The following is a 22420-nucleotide window of genomic DNA, read 5'->3' on the forward strand; positions in this document are numbered from 1 at the left end:
TGGCCTGTACTTCAAAACAAAACAGACAAAAAATTATTCTGCTGTGCAGCAGAGTGTTCACCTACAGACACCAATGATTCACCTGAAGCAAAACTTAATTATTTTCTGACAGATTAGTTAGAATTGGCCAGGGAAATCAGAGCTAATTTTTTCAGAAGCCATATGCAGCAAGGATGCACTGCTTCCCTCTATTACCTACCTGTACAGTTCACCAAGCTAAATACGGATGTTTCTCATTGTGGCTACTGCATTATCCGTACTTTTTATACAGAAACAGTACAGTGCTAATCAATACAAATATTTGGCTCATTTTTAAAATTCAGGGAGTTTCCTTTTACACGGCAGGTGCTCTATTTCAGACAGCCACACTGATGAAAACATTCCTACATGGCAGATGTCTAAAAAAAAATCCCATGAAAAAATCAAGCCAGGGGCTCTCAAATCTGTCACAAACACATTCAGGATATTTCTAGGTAAATACAGTGCATAATTAACAGTCATCTTAGAAAGACTTAACCTTTATTTGCCCATTTATTTCAGTCCACACGTACCCCCACTTTTCCCAGTACACTGGCTGGATCACAAAACACTTTGCCACAGCCAAGAAGAATCTTTTTGGGTTGGTCACTCGCTTTGGAGTTGTATTGTACAATACAGTTGTAAGCAAATTCTGAATTCAAAGCAAGGGGGATTGATAGATGAAAACCACGCTAACATTGTATACAGAAACTGGTGCTCAGCAGTATTGCCTTTTCAAACATTCTCCATTGCAAACTCATCTATTTTCACAATCAAAACATTTTGTCTGAAAAGTTTATTTTAGTTTTCTGAACACTCTAAAGCAACTGTGCTTTTGATATTACAAGTGTTCAGATAGGATTAACAAAAATTAAAATGTTCTAAATTACAAATTTAATTCCTGTAAGAGCTTGAGAAATAGAACAGAAAAGCATGACATACACACATTGTGAAGAAACCCCAACTTTTCATGCAATGGCAGGCAAGATGTAAAAAGCCACCCGAATTCACACATTTTTACACCGAATCATCAGAAAAAGTACTCTGTAGTAAATCTGTACATCCAAATACATTTGGGATCTACACCTAAGTTACATTATTTAATGTTATATACACTTATTACCCCTTGTATGATGTCTAAAGGAAAATCTTCATTCAACCCAAACCCAAAAAAAATATGCAAGACTAACTTGGAGAAAAGGAGAATCACTTTAGACATTCAGTTAAAACGTTGGTTTTGTTTTAATCTAGACCTCAGAGTGTTTATTAAAAAACAAACAATCCTCTTCATTTAACATTTTGCTTTCTAACTGTACAGTAAATTGCATTGCAGAGAACACATCCCGTCTTCAGACTGTATTTTCTTTGGATGGATTTAAGATGTAGCTGGATATTACTTTAAAGATAAATAAAGGGAAGTTGGTCCAACTAGAGCAATAGCTGATATATTACATGCATATGGGAGTTTTATATATGTTTAAATTATTTTTTTAACAAATGAGTGTAGGGTAGTTGATATTGCAAATAAACCAAAAAGCACCTGGAGTTGAAAATACAAAACATACCTCCTATCCTGGCAATGGCAGTAAAAATCAGAAGAGTAATCTTTCTGGAACAGCATTTTTACATAATTTAGAAATGTTGAGTACCAGGAAGACTACTAATCAAGTAGTTTTAGCAGCCAAGTTTCCCTCTTTATATTGAATGGAACAAATGCTTTAAACAAACTGTTTGTCCTCTTCACTGAAGAGAGCTAGTCTATTCATCTTTAATGAGCTAGGTTTTTTGTTTTTTGATGTTGGTTTTTTGGGGGGGAAAGATTAGCCACATACTGTAGTAATGCCTACTGCATATAATCCAAGCATTTGCTGTGAACAGTTGGAGAAAGCAGTCAGTAAGAACCTAGGATCAATGAAATAGATGTTACTTTAAGCCATCCACGAAATGGAGACCCATATAGTGCCCAGTGTTAAAACCCAAATCTCTTCTCGCGCTTTTTGCTGTGCAAATTCATCCCCAGGAAAACAGGAGCTGATCCATAGTTCAATTTTCTTATTTCCTTAGTCAATTTTCACATTAGTGTAGATTTTACGAACAAAGGCACTTGTTCCCATGTAACCAATAGCTCCTGCAAAAGAAACCAAAAACATTCAATATGTTAGAGAGCTGATCATCAGAACAAGCCAGCGGCATAAACCCCGCACACTTCAACAGAGAAAGTCACACAAAGCACTTACTCTGCACACAGAAACTTCTTACCTGCAATACTTGTTCTCAAACTCTAATTATCCATGTTCCCCCTGAAAGGCTGACAGGAACTTCCCCTGTCTAGCAATCCAAATCCATTAAGCCATCTTACCAAGAGGCCATGCTCACTTGGCCTTGATAAATATAGCAGCCCCCCTACTGCTGCCAATAACCAAGTCCATTTTTTCAGAGCAGAGGGTAAAAAACATACAATCACCCACTCTGCAGGGAAGGTGGATGGGAGGGCAGGTTTTTATTATAAGTTACATGCCTTCTGGATGACTGTTTTATTGGCAGATGGCTTCTTCCCTCCCACAAAGCACAAATAATAATAGATCCCCATCCCAGGAGTCTTACACTCCAAGGAGGTCTGTACAAAGACATTAACAAGTAGCAGTTAGTAGTTCAAGAAATTGCAACCTGTGGTTTTCAAATTAGTAAGAGTCATGAGCAAAGCATGCATTGTCACAGCAGTAATAAAAGAACAGGTCACTGAGTTTTTGATAGGGGCAACAGTTTATGCTAAACCCAAAATACTGCAGTATTAAGGACATCCAGAAAAATTAAAGAAATGCACTGGACTAAGGCCTCTTCTCAGAAAGAGATTCAGCAGCTCTCCTGGTCAAACCCAGAACCTCAGGTTTGCCAGGCTCAGTAAATACTGTGGTCTTACAACATCAGCAGGGAATGTCTTCATCTCTTCCAAGCAAAATGAGAGTAAGTCAATTTGGCTGATCGTCATGTTTGAAGTGAAGTTGAAAATCAGGCAAGAATTAGAGACAACTGCTGTCTGACTGCCAACACAGTCGTATTTTACAGAACGGATAGAGAAGTCAGGGTCTGTAAATCACTACAGAGAACTCCTAACATTAAATGCTTGGATGCTTGGTAAAGAACACTCTTCAGAGAAAAGATATTTTTCCTTCCTTGAAGAAATGAAGAAAAGCACAGAACAAAGCATTGCAGTGAATTACGATGCACCAGAACTGCAGAAGAAATGTTAAATATAGAAGTCTAACCCATGCTAAAGTTTTAAAGCCAAACTTTCCAGTAAAAATATAGAGTGGTTGTTTTGCCTTTACATATTAAATCTGTACAGACCTGCAGCTGGCATTGCTGACTATGGAATTATTCAGGTTCTGAAGAGTTCTTTAAGTCCTGGAGACTGATGGGATAATTTATGAAGCCAGCCATTAAGCTGCCACAAAGTTTTGATTTTTAGACCCTCAAAAGTCCAATATTTATACCCAATCAAGAAATCTTGCACAAAGCAAAACGAAATAACTAACAATAAATCATTCCAGCATTTTTGGAGCAGTAAGGAGCTTGTGGATTCAGCTTCTGTACAGGACAGCATTCCAAGTTGTATAAATATCATGGCAACCATTCCACTGGCCAGCAACAAGAGATTTGCATTACTAACTTGGGCAAAGCAGAGTTCCATTAAAGCAAGTACAGCACACACAAGATCAGGTTGCTGCCTGCAAGCAAGCTGGGGATGCAGCAGAAGGAAGGCCTGACTGTTCAAGGAGAGACCAGTGCAGCACTTGGACAGACTGTGTAGTGCAGGCTGTGAAGAGGTGATGAGAGCTTGGAGTCATACAGAAGCATGTGCAGACTTTTCTGCAGCTTGTCAAGAAATTAATCTTCTGTCTTATGAAGTAAATGAACAAAATAATGGCACTGGACTCCTGCTTTAAGACTCACCAGGCTTTTCCTGTTAAAGCAAACCCAGCCAACAGATCCAATTCCCATTTCCAGTGCTAAACTGAGATACACTCCAGAACTTGTTCTTTAAGAGTTCCTCTAGTGATGTGATGCCAGGTATCACAGAGATTTGAGAGAACAAAGCATTAACTGTGCTTCACTTGGGATCTAGAGAATGCATGAGGTGGAAGTGAGGGGGAGGAGTAGAGAGTAGCAGTCACATGAGACCACAAGCTCTCATCCCCATAAACAAATCATAATCTATTCTGAATCAGAGAGGTGCCTTAGCCAGCAAGGCCACTAATGGCCAATACCCAAGGCAGGGGTTAAGCCTCAAGGCTACTTCACAGGCATTGAATAAAACATGGGGCAGGGAGGCAGAAAACCCTGGGCAATGAGAACTAAATAACATCCTCCTAAGTCAAATGCAAGGCAGCTGGCTCATCTGAATAAAAAAAAAACATAGTAAAGGGAAATATTTTATTTGTTTATTAAACACCTCAGCAGATGATATTTATAACCTGGTTATGGCCTATTTAGGTTCAGCAGAAATAGACCGCAAGCATATTTCAGCAGAACAATAAGCTTTTAAATAAACAGAAAAATCCAAATACTGAGGAAGAACAACCACGCAGCAAAAAGAGAATAATTCCCATCTATTACTTCAAACCAATTACTACAGTTGTGACTTTGTAAGCACCATTTTTTTTAAAGCTCTTTAAGCACACTTAAATGCTGAAGTGTGGTATTGCAAGAGTTCTTTCTATGTTATGTAGCCCCTAAGCATTCCACTAAGTTGGGAAATGAGTCTTAACCTTTTCTGCCACTAAGAGGGAAACATGAGGAGCTCAAAAGGTTTGGAAATTCTCATGGGCTCCCTGCTGTCCGGTCCCAGAACTGAGATGCTCTGCAGAGAGCAGCAAACTTTGTGGATCAAAGCACCCCACAACATGTGGGATTGAGTTCACGAGGCATTGTCAAGGGCATTAAACCCAGAGCTGGATGATCCATTCCTACAGAGAGTTTCCCTGTGGCTGCTTTGGGCCCTAACCAGTTCATCTCACATCCAACTGTGATGCCCAACACGCCCACTCCTGTGAGCCTCCAGAGAACAGCTCCACACCCTTTTCACAGACCTACAGGCAGTAGCACACACACTGCACAATTCTTTAACACAAATGTTTTTGTTAGACCTCAATGGCTGCAAGTTCCCTACACAAATGCTTTTTGACAGGGGATTTTTCTTCTCCACTCTACATGCTGGAAATGGCACTTCTCAGTAAAAAGGAATCTCACGGCTTCTCTTCCAACACATTTAAAAAGACAAAAAGAAATTTCAATAGAGTTGTGGAAATAAAGTTTAGTGTGCTGAAGTATTTTCTGGTTTTAAAAAATTTGGATTTTACACTAATATTCCATCAAATAGTGTCCTACCATGAGAAGAAATAATTTGACAATCTCCCTTTTTTGTGTTTTAAAACACATTTTAATTACAGAAATTGGTGGACAAGCTTGGCTTCTGCATCACAGACATTTTAATCAATACCGGCCTGAGCACTTTTGAAAGAAAACATTAGAGCTGAAAAGTATAAGCCTATTAAGGAAAAAAAAATGGCTGCAAGACTACCGAAACAGCAGGGAAGTCTTGTAATGTGCCAAGAACCTGATGAAGCAAAATTACATTGTATGAGAGAAAAGGGGAGCAGGTACTCAGCTGTTAAATGATGAATTTCCTTCCCTTTTTATAAAGCATTGTGGTATTACCCACCCTTTTGAGATATCAAGAAATACATACTTTACAGAAGTAAGTTCCTGTAAGACATCTCGTGTCTCAAATATAACTCTAAGAAATCTTCCCACTAGCTATAGGACTATTCATTCACTGCTAAGAAGTATTAAATTAAGATCACTCACCAAAAAATCAACATTAGAGAAAAGTGCAAAAGAATCAAGAAGCACTTGCTGAAGGTCATAAAGGAAATGATAAAAATAAAGTTAACATGTGAACAAGTTTTTGGCCTTAACAAATGACCTCCCTGCCATGAACTATGTTTTTGTCTAAACATCTGTCAAAATAGTACCTTAAAAAACAATGAAATCCAGCTGCACACAGGAGCACCCTGCATTCTCCTCACCTCTGAATATTGCAATACTTATTCTCAATAGTTATTGCAATAATTATTTTTCAAATGTTTTCCTCCAGCTCTCAGTCCTCTGTCCTGCTCACCCTCATATATACATGCCACAAGACACACATGGCCCTGTCATCATTGATGCCTCAACGGGTGCACCTAGCTCCTTGTCTTGGGTGACAGTAAAAAATCCAAAGCAAAATGCTAGCATGGTCTCAATTTCATTTGGAATTTATTTTGCAGGATTTCTTGCCAAATACTGAGTCTTTCAAGCTTGCACAGAGGCTGAAATTCCCTGCACAGTATATAAATTATCTTCCTATCAGAAGACACAATCCACAGCAATCTCCTATATAAGGCAGAACCAAGTCTAAGCAGAAAACTCTTCAGATTCTTCTTAAAGACTTTTTGAGCAGATCTTGCAGACATACACATTCTACCACCAAAACCACAAACTAAGGTCAGAAATATGAGTCTGAAAAAAAACTGTTAGAAAACCTTCAAAATATCTGGAACTTACCACACATTATTCCCAGAGCTGTGCTAAATACTGCCATATAACCAAAGTAAAATGATGTTTGAAACAAGCCATACATCCTGAAAAAGAAAGATAGAAATTTATGCTAGCCGTTTCCCGTTTTTTATTAATAAAACTGATTTGGCAATACAGTAATCTGATATTCAAGCAAGAAAAGTATCACTTACTTTGTCTTGAAAAAGTAGTAGTAAAAGGAGTACATGTAAACATAAATCGCAGTTGATGCCGCAGAAAGAAAGCTTGTCCATTGCCTAAAAGTAAACACACATGTCCATCATACAACCAGCCAAAAGGCTTCCCAAGAAGATGCACAATGCACTTGGAAAAGACCCATCTAGACTGAAAAAACACTGCTTTTCCACACAAGTCTCCCAATCTGGTTACCTAAGAAAACAGTGCAACACTTACCACCTGTAATCCTCTGCATTTAGCAGGAAATACGTACAAACGATGGTCACACAAACTGTCACAATGCACAGGATAACCAGAACCAGCATCATAAAGCCATAAACATAGTAGATCTTGTAAGCCCAGAATGAAGTAAAAATGAAATACCTGAAGAGAGTAAACAAAATTTGCAGATGATATTGTAATTCAACTTAAATTGTAATTTTTAACCAAACTGGGAAACAGTTGAGGTACTCACATTTCAATAAAAATTGATCCAAAAGGGAGGATTCCACCTAGGCAAACAATAACAGCTGGTTCCATGAACCTGAAAGATATTAGGATTAGTTTAGGGACAACTGAAATTTTTCATTTATAAACATATTAAGACCAGATTATTAATATAGCACAGGAGATTGTTTAAAAGACATGCTAACAAGAATACTTCTGTCTCATACCAGGAGATTAGAAAGATTCCCTCAAAAATGTCACATGTATGGATAAAACAAGAAATTACTCTTGGGGAAAGCTGAAACAGAACATGAGGCTGATGCCTATCACCTACAGGCATAAGATTAGCCCTCAAACCAGCCTTAAGGCCACAGAAAGAATCTTTCTGGACAAAAAAAAAACAATCAAGTTCCATTACATCCACTAGCCCTGCAGGAAGGCAGTGAAAACACAGTGCTGTTGATGGCTACAGATACAGAAAAAAGCACAGGCAAAATTTCACAGGATAATGGTTATATAGATAAGAACCAGTGTTCATTTTTAATGCTATACTGAGTCATGAACATATAGTTAAAAATGAATACCCAGCTACCTGTAAAAGACACTGTCACTAAAAGGTGACCTTTCTTTAGCACTTGCAATGATGCTGAATCCAGCTAGTAACCAGTGATTTCATTTGCAGCTTCTTTTATTATTTATAGGGAGACTTGTCTAAGCTGATGGTGTGTTACTTCATCATCATCAAGAGAAGTATTTTTAACTGCCATGCTGATCCAGAAAAATCCATCAGATTTCCAAGACACTAGTCACAATATAACTTAAATTCTAACACCTGAGCTGCACAACCCACCACTAACAAGAAAATCAGTGTCCTGCACTTCTTGGACATTACAGGCGTACATGTTTCAGTACCCCTTTCACTTCATCTGTTCCACTCCTCTGAACAGGGAAAGCAAGAAAAGTCTATTAAAAAAATCCTCTGAGGATATTTTAATTTCCATAGCTTGCTGCTTTCACCTCAGAATTAAATTAATAGGAAAATGTGATTGCATTCATAATTTTCCAAAAACCTAAGACTAGGCACCACTTTGCATTCACATCAAAAATTATAAAGCCTTCTTCACAGTTCAAACCATATACCTGTAATATTTTAGGCTCTGTGCCATCAACAAAAGTACAGAATTGGGAACAGCATTGCAAGCTTCTCCCCACCATAACCCTGCAAATATGTCTCCGTTTGTGTTAGGAGACCATTAATCAGAGCAGTTCTGCCTCCAAGGCACACTCAATCCTAAACCTGTAAGAGGCATTAACTGAAGTGGAGAGGTTTTAGTGTCAATATATCTATACAAGAACTGAGTTGGCACCACCCCCTTCACACAAGGACTAAAGAACATTTCAGGAAAAATGTGAATCTGTGATCCAAGAGTGTAAAATCTGCTACAACTATTAACCATGGTGTTTTAATTCAAAAGAAAAATCATATTAGGAAAATGTCAGTTGAGCGGTTCTTCTAGGCATAACTCAATTCAAATTAAAAGGAATTATTCCATTAAAGCTGAAGACCAGAAAAGCCATTTTAAATGTATTGAAGTGAACATTTCTAGTTAACATTATGCTCGTCTTTACCATTTCTTCTCTGGTATAGGACGAGGCACTGCATTGACACGACATGGGAAATTAGGCTGTCCTGACAGATTTCGGCCAAGAATAGTCCCAACGAGGTTCAGGGGAAGGATGACAAAGAAACAAATACAGCACACTGCCACCTGCAAGCAAAAATATACAGTTGCAATTAAAAAACCAGGTCTAAGACAACAATATAAGATAATCAACCAGTATTAGTCCTTAGTAGTTATTGCCGTAGAATCGTACTCCTACTTATGAAGCATTAGTCACCATATATTTTATCAAATAGAAGCATTTTTTCCCTGAGAAACTTTTTAATAAACATTATTAAGCCTATTTTCATCCATCAGTTGAGAGAACAGAACCATTACAGACTGCTTTACTGTTTCCACCTAATTATTATACTCAATACATTGCATAAAAAATAAAAGGAAATCTTCATGGTACTTCATAACAGAAAGTATTGTCAGCGTTTATTACAGTTTTGCAGAGAGTGCAAGTGGGAATTTCTCTGGGAATTAACATAAGTGGGAATTTCTCTGGGAATTAACATCTAGCAGTTAGGTAGTTGCACACAAAATTACAGCTGTTGAGTGCAGAATTTTTAATCCAATAAAAAAAAAAAAAAGCCAACCAACCCAATAACAATCACAAAACCATGTAAGAATGCTACCAATTTTGATTCAATTTTGGGTTCAATGTTTTCCACTATGCATCAACCAGGCAACTAAGAACATTGACTGACAAAGAAACCAGTGACCACTGGTACACAAAGATACATAATTTAGAAACACAACAAACCTACTTACATATAAAAATCAAGTTCATACACAATACAGGAAAGAAAGGTCAAGTCAATGCTCCAGCTCTTTCCAGTGGAACAGCCTCTCTAAAAATCTACCATGAATCTTTTTCTGCCACTATACTTATCTAGCTCCATTTTTGCTATTCCTTAAAGGCAACATAATTTATCTCCCAAAAATAGGAAAATTTCAAGTGTGAAGTAAGACATTCTGAATTCATAACTCTTCAGCACAAAAAGAAATAGCATTAGACAGTTTGGTAACTTTTTGATATTGATAATTAAAGACAGAACAGTTGCCCATAATGCAATCACTACAGTACTGAATATTGACCCTATGACCTTTTCTATGCAAACATATGAAAATATTGCCTTTTAATGGCTTTGTTGCCTGAGGCTGTGTGTACACCCTGGTGCCTCCTGAGCAAAGGAGCTACATTTGCCTTCACTCCAGCAGAATGCAAAGTCCAGCAGATTAATGCAAAACAACAGAGAGCAGAACAGATCTAAGAGCACACATTGACTTGCTTTAGAAGCAGTTACTCAGAGGATAAATGAAAGCTGCTCATGTATGTTGTATCTAAGAAACCTACAGCAAGCACCTGAAAAGAAAGAATGACATTAGTTCAATACAAACTTAGCAATAGGTGAAACACCCAAATTTAAGGCAGCATTTGACTAAAGTCAGTGGGTTATTCTTCTATTAATGGCTAGCTTAGGTCAGATGTGAAGGGAAAACATTGCCTGGGGTTGGATGGAGTAAACCTTCATGCTTCACAGGAGGGGTACACCAAACTGGTGGCTCAACAAGCAGAAGCACTTTCCACACTGCTCTGTATATCTTTGAGAAGAGGTTATTAAAGAATTACTTCATGAGCCACTAAAACACGAAGTGTCACTGGTAAATAAGGAGACGCTAAGTTGTACTTATACTTGAAGTACAAATAATATAATAACAATAAAGCAGTTTTTACACAATTAATTTAGTATCTCCCATTTATCTTCTTCCATTACTCAAAAAACACAGGTAGGTAAGCAAGCATAATGTTTTAAGCAGGAAACTGAGGCTGCCTAAGAAGAAATTTCAGGAGAAGCATACAACTCACTCAATGGATACAGGTTCTGCCCTTGAAAACTTCTCAGTCTAAATGAAGGAGCAGATGAGAATTTTCAGAGAAAAATGTCAAAAAGTATCAGAAACATCAAAGAACATCATCTTGAGTGCTACATTTATTAAAATCCTCATCAAAATGTCCCAGCTTGCTTTAGGTGCAGTGGGTAGAAGAGATTTTCAAGAATTACGGCTTGGATCGTATCCAAAAAATTTCTGAGCTGAACATACTGAAACCACTTCCATTTTCAAGGAGAGTGTGCTCTGCTTCCTGCAGCAAGGCCCTCTGGATGTGTCAGGTGGTCCATCCTGCTCTGCAGTGGTGTTCCAGCAGGCAGCTTTCACACCTGGCTGAGGCAGAAAGCTCAGATCCAGGCAGTGAAAGGGTACCTGTACTGCTCATGCAGCCATAGCTGTCATTTATAGTGCAGGTTTTAAGATGACTGTAGCTTAATTTCTTGATCTTAAAATTTCACCAGACTGGGGACAGTGGTAGAAAGAGAATCCACTGCATAAAGAAACTGCGCAGGAACTGCCTTGGGCTCTAAGCTCACCTGCAACAACACTTAGCATTTTGCTTTGGCCCATCTTGCAAAATGTGTCTATTTTACAGAATCCACACAGGAAGATTATAACCTTGGACAAGGTATCAAGCAAGGAACATCTAGGCCTTAATTACTGATTAGCTGGCAAACTCCTGGATGAAACAAGGCTGCCAGTAGCATTTCATTGCAGTGGTACCCTCAGCACAGCTGAACGGCTTCAATCCAGTAGGCAAAGGAAAAGGGCTCAACTTGATCCAGCAGGGTTTGGCTGTTGTGTTATCCAGGAAACTGACTCAGCAGTAGCTTTGAAATCTAAAATGTTCATCTGCATAAAACAAGCTGAGACAGATCAAGGTCCCTTGAATAATGACTTCAGTAAGTACACTCAAGCTATCTCTAGTACACCTATAATTGGCATCCATCAGAAAAATCTGTGGTTTCATTATCAGATCAGTCAAAGTATGACTGATAATGGTGTAACACCTCACATTCTGTTATCCAGTTGGCTGAAAAATTAACTGATTTCAAACAGAACAGCCAGCATCTTCAGTGATACCAAGCAGCAGCACTAGATAAAGTCAACATTTTGTTAAACAGTGAAATGCCACCTGTCTTAATGCTATCCTGTGTTCTGAGGACATGTGCAAGCGAAGTACATTTTTTTCCTTTTATCCTGGAGCCACTTCAGGAGTCTAAAAATTATCTGAGCTAAGTCTGGGGTGCAAGGGAGACACAACTGAGCAAACAAGGATGAACCAGGGCAGAGGCTCAGGAATGCCTCCTACTCCCACCTGGCTCTGATAAGCTGTCCAGATTGAAGAAGATGTGCATGTTCTTTCTACTGAGATAAAACTATTCTAGAGACAGCAACCTACTGGCCCTGGTGAGATGACCAACAAAACCAGTACTGGTTGTACACACCATGTTGAACTCAGCAGCATCTTCTTTCTTGCTTTTCACTCACTGACTCACAGGTAGTCTACCAGCTCAGATTGATGACTGGTAAAAAAACTTTCTTCACTCTTGGCAATAACAAGCCTTCCCTGGATGTAAGAGATGACTGGAGATAGCTGGTGGTTTTCAGGCATGTTCCTCTTAATTACAGGGCTGAGGTAAAACCAGGGCCCCTCCTCTCAAACTAAACAGGCAGTGCCGTAGCCACAGATGGCAAGGACAATGTTTGCAGGCTGGGCAATATCCAAACCTACAGAGTCTAAATCCTAACCAAAGCAAACACAGGCTACTGGGGTAACAAGTGTCTTAAAGGTGAAGTAACAAGACTTCTGCCTAAAAGGTTTCCAAGAGTAAGAATATAATGGGAAGAGCAGTTCAGGCACTTAATGGCCTCCACCACCACAGATGGAAAGGAGAAATGAAGACAAGACCAACACACAAACCTGCTCTACCCTCCTGCCAAAGTCATTGACAACATACTAAAGATCCAATCCGATTAACAGCAGTTGTGTGATAGGCAGAGATAAGAAAGTTACATTTTTTCTGAGTGTTTTAAGAGTTGTTACTGTAACATCAGCCAGGGGAAATTCAGAGAACCGTTTTAACGACTACTTCATAAAGCACAAATTATGCAAAGAGGCAAATACATGAGATCTTCAAACCTGGTTTTTCATCAAGCAAACAAGAAGACGTTCTCTATAATCCATGTTAACCAAAACAAATTATGTGAGTTTTTGTACCAAGCCACTACATTAAAAAATACTTCTTTAATTTTGACTGTTGCAATTTTGTTGTACAAAATATCTTACACACTAGCAGTCAATTTAGTTTGCAGGTTTCAGTTGCCATAGAAGAGACTGTCAACCTCACCAAGCCTGCATTCCTTCTAACTCCTTTTTTGTTTTGTTTTGATGGGGAAAAAATATTCTACTGCCCTTGACTGAATGTGCAGAATTCAGTTTTCCATATTTGAAAGGAAACATTGTGAAGAGGGATATAATTTATTTCCTAGTGCCACATGTTTCATATTTCCTGACAACTGTAGATTAAACTTCTTTCAAGGGTGATAATTAAAATTTTTATGAGCATATCTAATATTAAACAGCTACTGGCAGGCTATGGTGCCACGTCTGCTTAATGCACAGGGAAGAAAAGCAATAAAAATTAACTGTCAAAGCAGCAGCTTGATCTTCCCTGTCAGCTACCAAAATGCACTGAGTCATGAGACTCCCTCCCATATAGAGGTTACTAAATTTCTGTAACACAACAGTTTTCTGCACATTGTCCAAACATTACAAGAAAAAGAATAGAAGGCTTCAACATAAAGTGTTACAAGTTTTATTACAACTAAGTTGTTAATCTAGACTGTAGCTTTGAGTAATAAATTGAACTGTTGAAAATGTAGGCAGAAGAATTAATGGGTGTCTATTTTTAGCAAAATGAAGGAGTCTGACCAATGGTTGCACAGTCACTTTCTGCTGAATGCATGTAATAGGATTTTCTCCCTTTTTCAGTGAGGTATATTTCTTTATCTGGCTTCAGGCATGAAAATGGTTGGCACCACCAGGTCCCCTTTATTTTTAGTGGCAGTCAATAGTCATATCAACTCAAAGCTGTCAGGGAAACCTTGGATTAAGCTATCTGTTGGAGGAAACACTTTTTTCTTTTCAAAACAAGGTACAAAAGATGCAAACAGGGTCTCAATCCCAAGAGAAACACTGTGTCCTTAACCTTATTTAATTAAATCATTAAAAATGCACTGGAAACCTTAGCCACAAAGGAACCTACTGTTCAAACAAAACAAAAATAATAAATCTTAAAACGGTTAATAGAAGCTGCATAGATTTTGCAGTCAGAATATTACATTAGTCATAGTAGCCTTAATGGAAATCTTTAAATTATGCATCACTCACAGAACAAGGTAAGCAGTCACAACTTATGAAATGCCAGAATTAAAATGGTCCCTTCAAATTCAATCATGCTGTACTCTGTAGAAATTCTGCATTAGTCAGTATATCTGCACAGAACTAGTAACATACTCCTCAAACTTATTATGGAGAAATCACTTCACATACCATTATTTTAAAACTCTTCTTAAATCTTCCACACTCCAATTTTTACATATCACTCACACACACACAAATATAAAGATGATTGTTAAATATACCAGAAAGACTGATAAACATCAACAGACAGTAAGTCAAGATGTATAACAACTTCAGAACTCAATGTTCACTAGTAAGAGGACATAATAAACAAAATATACCAAAAAATCAAATTTGGACTCCAAAGGCATGAATAACTGAACAGTACCCATTGCATTCCTATAAAGGTGAAGGGATGAGTAAAAAAAGCAGATTTTGTATCTCCTTCATATGCTCCAGAAAGCTTCAATGTATTAAGTTTTAAAAAGGTATCATATTTGAATAAAACCTGTCACATTCTTGATATCATTCTGAAGGGAAGGACAGCTGAAAGCTACCCCAAGGAAGAGATTAAGCCTTTGTTTATGCTCATGGCTTATTTCCCTGCAGAAGGTTTGGCATTCCACAGGTAAGACAGCTTGCAAGTATTTCTAAAAGGGCTAAGGGCAGAGTCACAAGAGTGAAGACTGATTTCAGAAACAAACTTTCCATTTTCCCAAACTTTTCATCTTCAAGGAGATCCCAGACACCAGGAATGAGTTACACAAGGTGAATGAAGTTTTGAAGTTCAAAACAGACTACAACAATGCACGAAGGTCCTGAAGAGCCCAATCCATTTGAGGACTTCAAGACAAAGTGTAGAAAAACAGATACCAGGCAGGTGAAAGACACAGAACTGAGTGTCAGTTTGGATGTTGTGGATTTGATTCTATCAGCTGCCCTTGCCTAAATTCCCTATGAAAACTCCTCTGGACAGAAGAAATAAGTCACAGAGACTACTTAGATACTTCACTGGAAGTGGCAATGCAAAACTGGTAAAGTAGAGGATGACATATTTAAGAATAGTCTCTTAGCAACCTTTTTGCTATGGAACTTTTTTCAGTAACTCAGTTTCTGCTTTTTCCAGATTTATGGCAGTCAAGTGAAGGGGCAATACTTGCCAGCAATTTAAATCAAGGAGGATGGTTTCAAGACATGTCAGGATAAAGAAAGTTATTTCTGTATTCTAATACATTTAGGTGGCAGAGGTTTTATTTCCCCAAGAAAGCAGCAAATTTGCATTAGACAATTCTGGAAGCCTCTTTACAGTGAAAACAGAAGTGGAAAGACACAAAGGGATCTCATCCATAAAGCCAGAGGGCTTCCTAGGGACTTCAACCTCAAGCATAACATGGTAATTGCAAACAATTTCCATTTCCTCCTACAAACCAGCTTGTTGATTTGAAGCCATTAGAGCGTTGCTCATGCTGATGAAGTTTCCGATTCATAACCTGCTCGCCTGCTAACTCCACTCAAGTTTTATTGCCACAGTCACAATGATTCAAACGCTTTCATAAAACCTGGCAAACATTAAAATCACTCTGTATGGAGAGTTCTAACATCCTGGTGAATTGAACCCTGAAGATTTATACATCAGTTTGCTTTTCCATGCACATGCCCACGGTCTTAAAATACAAATCAGTTGAACAGATTCACAAGAAAAACTTCAGTACACGTGGAATCGCCTTCCCTCAGCATTCCTGGCCTCCAAATGAGAATACAAGTGAGAAATGGGATACCATAACTGCTGGCTTAGCAGTAAAACAGTCTCTTTACACATATCAAAGATCAATGCTGTAAACTTTTATGACAATACTGTATATAGCTGCTAGCACAGGAAAGAAAAAATAACACAATATTGCTTTGGGACACATTGACCAACTAACACAAATATATTCAAAGACAGAATTTTAATCTAATTTCTCGAAGAAGAAAATGAGAAAAAATAAGTGAAGAGTTTGTTTAGCTTTATATTACATTTAATGGTTTTACAGAAATTAATTTGACTGGTAAAAAGCTGGTATTTAGGCATGCTTTGAAAATACTACCAATGAGGAGGTGACTAGAATCAGCAACGTCACTTTAAGTGTCACTTTAAGCAGAGATAAGACTGTTTTTGGCATCCATCAGCTGTTGCTATTGTGATTAAAATTAATTATATTTGAAGCACCTTAAGCCCCCTCCCATGATAAACTTCTAATTAGCTAGCTCTAAAACATGACTCACAAATATATTTCTATTAAAAAAATAACATTTTTCTGTGTGTACAGTGGAATTTAAATTTGCCAATGAAACAACTCACCATGGTTGCAAAGGGTATAGCTCTTGAAGCATGGTAATAGATGGCAATGAAGTTGATGAAGAAGGCAGTTCCACACACCATTGCTGGAATAAGGAAGGCTCCGATGAACATCTGCTTTATCCATCGCCTTCCTGTAAGAAGGGACATTTCAATGGGACTGGTAAGATACAGCACATTAAAAAAAAAGGACTAGCAAGCACTCCAGAATTTACATGTTTGACTACTTCTCCCACAAAAAAGTGAAAGAAGTAAGTAACAACATACTACATCAATACAAGAGCTAAGAGCAAACTAAGTTTCGGCTGACTCTGGTCACTCACAAGATACAGCACATTAATCAATTTAGTGGGCCAGGTGAAAAGAAGAAAAGGGATACAGCATGAGAAAAGCAAAGGGATGCAGCATGAGAACATTTCAGCTGAAGAACAGCATATGCTGACTAAGCTGGCCAAAGAACCTGGGGTGTGAAAGCTGAGGGTGCATGTAGCTGCAGATGAGAAGAGACAGAGATAGCAGAGCTGGCCCTGTGCAGCACCTGCATTAGACAATGCTTGAGGAGCACAGGAGAGCTCAGCACTGCTCCCAGCAGAGCTCAGCACTGCAGCTGCTTCCAGGCAGCTCCTGCTCGGGGCTGCCCTGGTCCAAGCTGGACCCAGCCAACACAGACACACCTTCAGGATGCATTAAGGAAAGGGCTATCCCTGCTAAAAAGCAAAATGCCACAGCATTTAACATACAGGAAAACTGGACTCTTGACATTTTCAACAACAGAAAAGGTAGAAAGAAAGTGATTTCTAAACTCCAAGCATCAAGGGAACAGAACACCTGTTAGCAGTTATTACTAAGTTTAGAGCTCCCTGAGGAGATCAAAGAAATCCTTTTGGGCAACATCTTAAAAATTTCCCCCATCTGTATTCCCTGTACTTTCTATGCTCTTAAAAACGGTCTACATTTATACACTGTGATATTAATATTCAGTAAGTAAAAGATATTTTTAAAAGCATATTTTTTCAAGCAATCATAAGTATTTTCACCATGTGCCCACATAATCAGCATTTAATGGTTTGATACATGTTTACCTGTAAAAAAAAAAACAACAAACTTATCTGGCTCAACTACAGATAACAACACATGATAGCACAGCAACCCCTTTCTAAGTAGATCTGGTTTTGTACAAATTGCTAGGTTTATAAACAAGTCACATGAAAATAAACTTCCAACCTCCAAACTCAAAGTAGAGTTGAGATTGAACATTAACAGGTATATCATGCTAAAAAGATACAAATTTTTTTTTGTGAACTTACCAGATTTATTTTTTTAAGCACTCTAGAAGATAATAGACACTGATTATTCTTTTATTGCAGCATAGGGAATGGATGAAGCTAGTGCACTGCAAGAATCTAACTGGTCATAACTCAGAGGCATAGTGGAGAGCATTTGAAGACAGCCTGTTCAAATCTTCTGTCAATTTTACTTGGCTTCTGCTCTCCACTGATGCTTACTTTGATTTGCTAAGTATAAAGCAGAGCAATACTGGAAAGTAGAACAACTTTCTTTAAAAGATGATATAAACAGTTCTCTCCATCTGCAATTAATGGTCTAGTAAATAATCTATATTGGTCCTTTTTGTGTTAGCCTAACATAACCCCCCTAGCACATAAAGAAGAGGACTATGTAGGAGTCAACTGGAGAAGATGACATGAGCTGTTTAACATGTTACACAAAAGGGAAAGGCTGTTATACTCTGTGGATGTCATGAGCCAAAAATTATATACAAGAGTATTACAAGCAATTTGGAAATCACAACTGTTAAAAGTTCTTTAGCTCTTTTAAATTAACCTAAGACTTCAGTTACCTTTTTAGAAAGCATAGCCAGTACTGACTGAGTAAATAATATGAAAGTTAAATATACTCAAAATATTTCCTGTTTATTAAGAATCTAATGGATTCCATCTAACTCCAAGAGGACTCTTCTACATTGGTGCAAATCAGAAAATAACAACTTCTCAATTTAACAATGCAATGAAAATGCTGAAACATGAAAACAATTTACCTCCTTGTCTAGCATAAAGGCTTCCTCCAAAATATCCATTCACTGGTGATGTTGCAGCATAAACAAATATAGCTGTACTAAGCATTGATCCTCTCCTACAAGAAGGGATGTTTTTGGTAAATTACATAATGGCATACAAAACCAAACATGATTAGAGCAAAAAAACCCTGGATTTTTAGCAGAAGCAGTTATTTAATATTTTAATGTACTACAAATATTTAGAAGTGCTTGAACTGTAAAATCTGCGTTAGAATGAGAACTGTTTGTACACAAGGCTTTGGCCAAGTCTAATTCAATGTGGGAAAGAGAGTTTTGACATACTACAGTCTTTCCTAACATGCCTTTATTTTAACTGGAGTACAGACTCTCACCTCTGATAAATATACCCTGACATTTGGATATGTGTACTTTGTGCATAAATAATTATTTACATGACATCCATTAAGTGTAAGATTCAACTGCAGATAAAATGTCAAAAGGCCAGTATTAACAAAAATATACTAAGATTGTGAATAATGTTTCTGCCATCCACCAGAAATTAACTTTTAAGATGAAAAGTGCTCATCTGGCAGAAAATTAGATTTAGAAACTATAAATACTATAATGAAGTCACAAATCAGCATTAAGTAGCGCAATCAGAAGAGCTTAGTAATTTTTAAATGTCACCCCATTAAACGTCGGACTACTAATTTTGGCATAATTTTTCTGAAATTTTACAAGCAAAGCTAATAATTTTAAATCAAAGAAGCCATTTCCAAATACATTTTAAAAGATCGCATCTAAGAATAGGAAGATATAAATGTAATTCATTAATAGAATTGTTTCCCCACATCCCTCTGCTATTCTTCAACAGCAAATAGCAGTAGGTTTTCAGCTGACTTACTGTACTTCCTTCAAATTAGTTGCTCTGAGAGATTCTAGTTACTGCCATTTTGGTTTTTGAGGAACCATTCCTGGATGCCTGCTGTACTCAAAGAAGCAATCTTTAGCACTTAAGCTTCCATGACAGCATGACCAAAGCAAATATACCTGCTGATCACACACACTGAAGGACTGTTCTACCAGTATTTGTTTTTTAAAAGTTTCTCCTAACTTAAGACAATTTAGAGACACATGCAAAACCCCCAAGAGCAGGCACAGTCTGAAACGGCACTGCCATTGTGTAAATCCAGACTACCAGTAAAAACACCAGACTTGGTGCTGTTTTCCTAAACATAACAATTGTCTGCACCACATTTGGTCAATTATTCCACTACACACCCAGAATTAAATTCACTTTGAAATTGACAGAAAGGCCTATTGCAATAAAAGACTAAATGCACACATCTTTTCAAAAAATACTATTCTGATACATTTCACAAGTGTCATGACTAACCTACAGGGCACATACATTCTGAAATGGTTTCCTTTTGTCCTCTGAAGGGCTGATATGCTGCACAATTAAAATGTGTATGCATTCCTGTCTAGAAACACCACCATGAGACACAAGGAGGGGAATAACACCCTATGGAAAATGAAAATATGCCAAGATTCTGGTACTACAGAGTGGCTTTTTAAACACACTGGTAAAAGGCCACTAAACTGAAAAGCAAGTGTTCCCTCCAGCGGCACATTAGAAGCATTACAACTTGCTAAAATCAAGTTACAGGTGATAGAGACCAAAGTTTAGTCACTGCTTAAAACAAATCACTTGTAAAAAACCCCCAAAACCCAAACACAAGCCAATAATTCCCTCCAATACCCAAAACACAATCACTACAGAAGCAGATGAAGTCCACCCAGTAACCCAAAAATCTCAATCAAATTAAGAGGTAAAGGAAGAAAACAGGTGAACTACAAGTACTGTGTTAAATTTAAACTTGACTATTATTTCTTTTTTTTAATTGATTCTTTCCAGTCAGGACCTCTTTCTGGGGATTTTACATCAACACAGGCTGAGCATAATGTGTTCAAAAGAACTAAAAGAATTACATTTTCATTCCCAAGCAGACTTGTGATAAGACTGACTTAATACTGACTTGTTAGCTGAAAACAGGACTATTCACAACAGAGCACACTCTTATTTCAGTCTTCACAGGACATGGTGGGGAAATAGGGCCAGAAATATAATAACATCTTGTCACTCTGGATGAAACCAGGAGTGAAATATGTACCTTTGAATACATATAATTCCCATATTATCTACTAGTGATTCTGCAGAACAACAAACTAGTTTCAAAATAAATCATTCAAAAAGCAAGCACTAAAAGAGAAAATCAAAGAAGACTGACTAACGTGATAACAGTAGGACAAAGTTTCATTACAAATTAAAAGAGCACTTCTTAATACTACATCTGATCTGCAGATTACTACTAGAGACTCTCAAACACTTTTATTCAGGCCACTTAGAACAATAATTTTTGTAATTATTTTGTTCACTTAAACATTTATATATGGAAGACATGGCACAATTATACTTACTCTGTGTATAAATCTTCTATCATTGCAACAATAATAACTATAAGAGACACAGCAAAAATTTGACAGCCAGACCCAATAAGCGATGAAAATATTAGAGGATGACTGGATGGTCTAAACACATCTCCATGGACCTGCTTCCACCCATACTCATCACCTAGATCTCTGTCCTGGGAACAACAACAACAAATTTTAAGTCTAGTCATGACAATTCAAGACAAACACACAAGCTACATAAAAACAAAAGGTCTGATTTAATAAAGCAACTTCAAGTGAAGTGTGTATTGTCTTCTAAATGCATGAAATCGAAAACTTTTCAGATGCTTATGAAGACAACAAATTACTACCTGAATGTATGACACAATAGAATCTACCAGAATCCCTCCCTGTCCCTAAAGCCTCTGAGGTGCTTAGGAGTATATCAGGCTTCTACTACAAAGTCAGAATGGACCTAGTTAATCCTAAGGTTGGATATGAACATTAACACAGTGACTAGAGAGAGATTTTTGGGTCGCAACCTAGAAGCATGTTATAAAGAAAACCAGTAACACTTCCAAGACACACAAAAGGCATTTTCTGTCCAATTGAAGAAAGCCATTCAGAGCTGCTAACACAATGAATGTACAACAGGAAAACAATAAGCCTTAAAAAAGGAGTTTTTAAAGCATATATGCAGGTCTTACCATATCATCCATTTCTTCCTCCTTGCTGTATCTTGCATAATCTTTTCGCAAAGTTCTCATTAATATCATAGACACCAGGCCAACCAGAAAGATCACCATCATAAAAGAATTGAAAATTGAAAACCAGTGAATCTACAAAAAGAAAACACACACATAAAATTTAGAACTGTAAATGTGTTTGAAATTGTTCCAATAAGGATGAATTGTTGCCTATAAGGACAGCTTGTCAGCACTAGCAAAGTAACACAACATTTTCAGAGAGTGACACTAAAACTGGCCTGTGAAACACCACTCATAAACCTTTTTATCAGCCAGCCTCGATCAGGACCAAGTTATCACAACTTAGTTAAGCAGCAGCAAAGTTTGAACAATTGGCTGTGCATGCTCCCTTGATAAGCAAAAGGCAACACCATGCACTGCTGCCTTCCTAGGGAAGAGTTTCAAGTAGAGAATCCAAAGGAATTACTGCTCTGCACAGGATGAAAATGTGCAGCAGCATTATTTTTGCTCTCAAAAGCATATACTTCTGGTTTTCACTGAGCTCCAAACAGAATGCAAAGTTCCTAATTTCAGAAAGCAGCACAGCTCAGTACACTACACTTAAGGAGATTACAACCTCAGATTTAAACACAACTGATAGCACCACAACTGATAACTGGC

General features: G+C 37.7%; 1 protein-coding gene across 1 annotated transcript in view; it reads right to left on the reverse strand.

Moving 5' to 3' along the window:
- Positions 1-502: 502 nt before the first annotated feature.
- TM9SF3 (transmembrane 9 superfamily member 3) overlaps positions 503-22420 on the reverse strand; it is a 41163-nt gene continuing 19245 nt past the window's right edge. Inside the window, exons 6-15 of the mRNA XM_058028754.1 lie at positions 21761-21892; positions 21081-21247; positions 18621-18715; positions 16568-16698; positions 8890-9029; positions 7289-7357; positions 7051-7197; positions 6810-6893; positions 6625-6701; positions 503-2146 (exon numbers count right to left, since the gene is read on the reverse strand). Of these exons, the coding sequence (XP_057884737.1) occupies positions 2079-2146; positions 6625-6701; positions 6810-6893; positions 7051-7197; positions 7289-7357; positions 8890-9029; positions 16568-16698; positions 18621-18715; positions 21081-21247; positions 21761-21892 (1110 nt within the window). The 3' untranslated portion in view covers positions 503-2078. The remainder of the gene's footprint in view (positions 2147-6624; positions 6702-6809; positions 6894-7050; positions 7198-7288; positions 7358-8889; positions 9030-16567; positions 16699-18620; positions 18716-21080; positions 21248-21760; positions 21893-22420) is intronic.

The sequence above is a fragment of the Melospiza georgiana genome, chromosome 8 (genome assembly GCF_028018845.1).
Source record: "Melospiza georgiana isolate bMelGeo1 chromosome 8, bMelGeo1.pri, whole genome shotgun sequence".
NCBI classification, from domain to species: domain Eukaryota; kingdom Metazoa; phylum Chordata; class Aves; order Passeriformes; family Passerellidae; genus Melospiza; species Melospiza georgiana.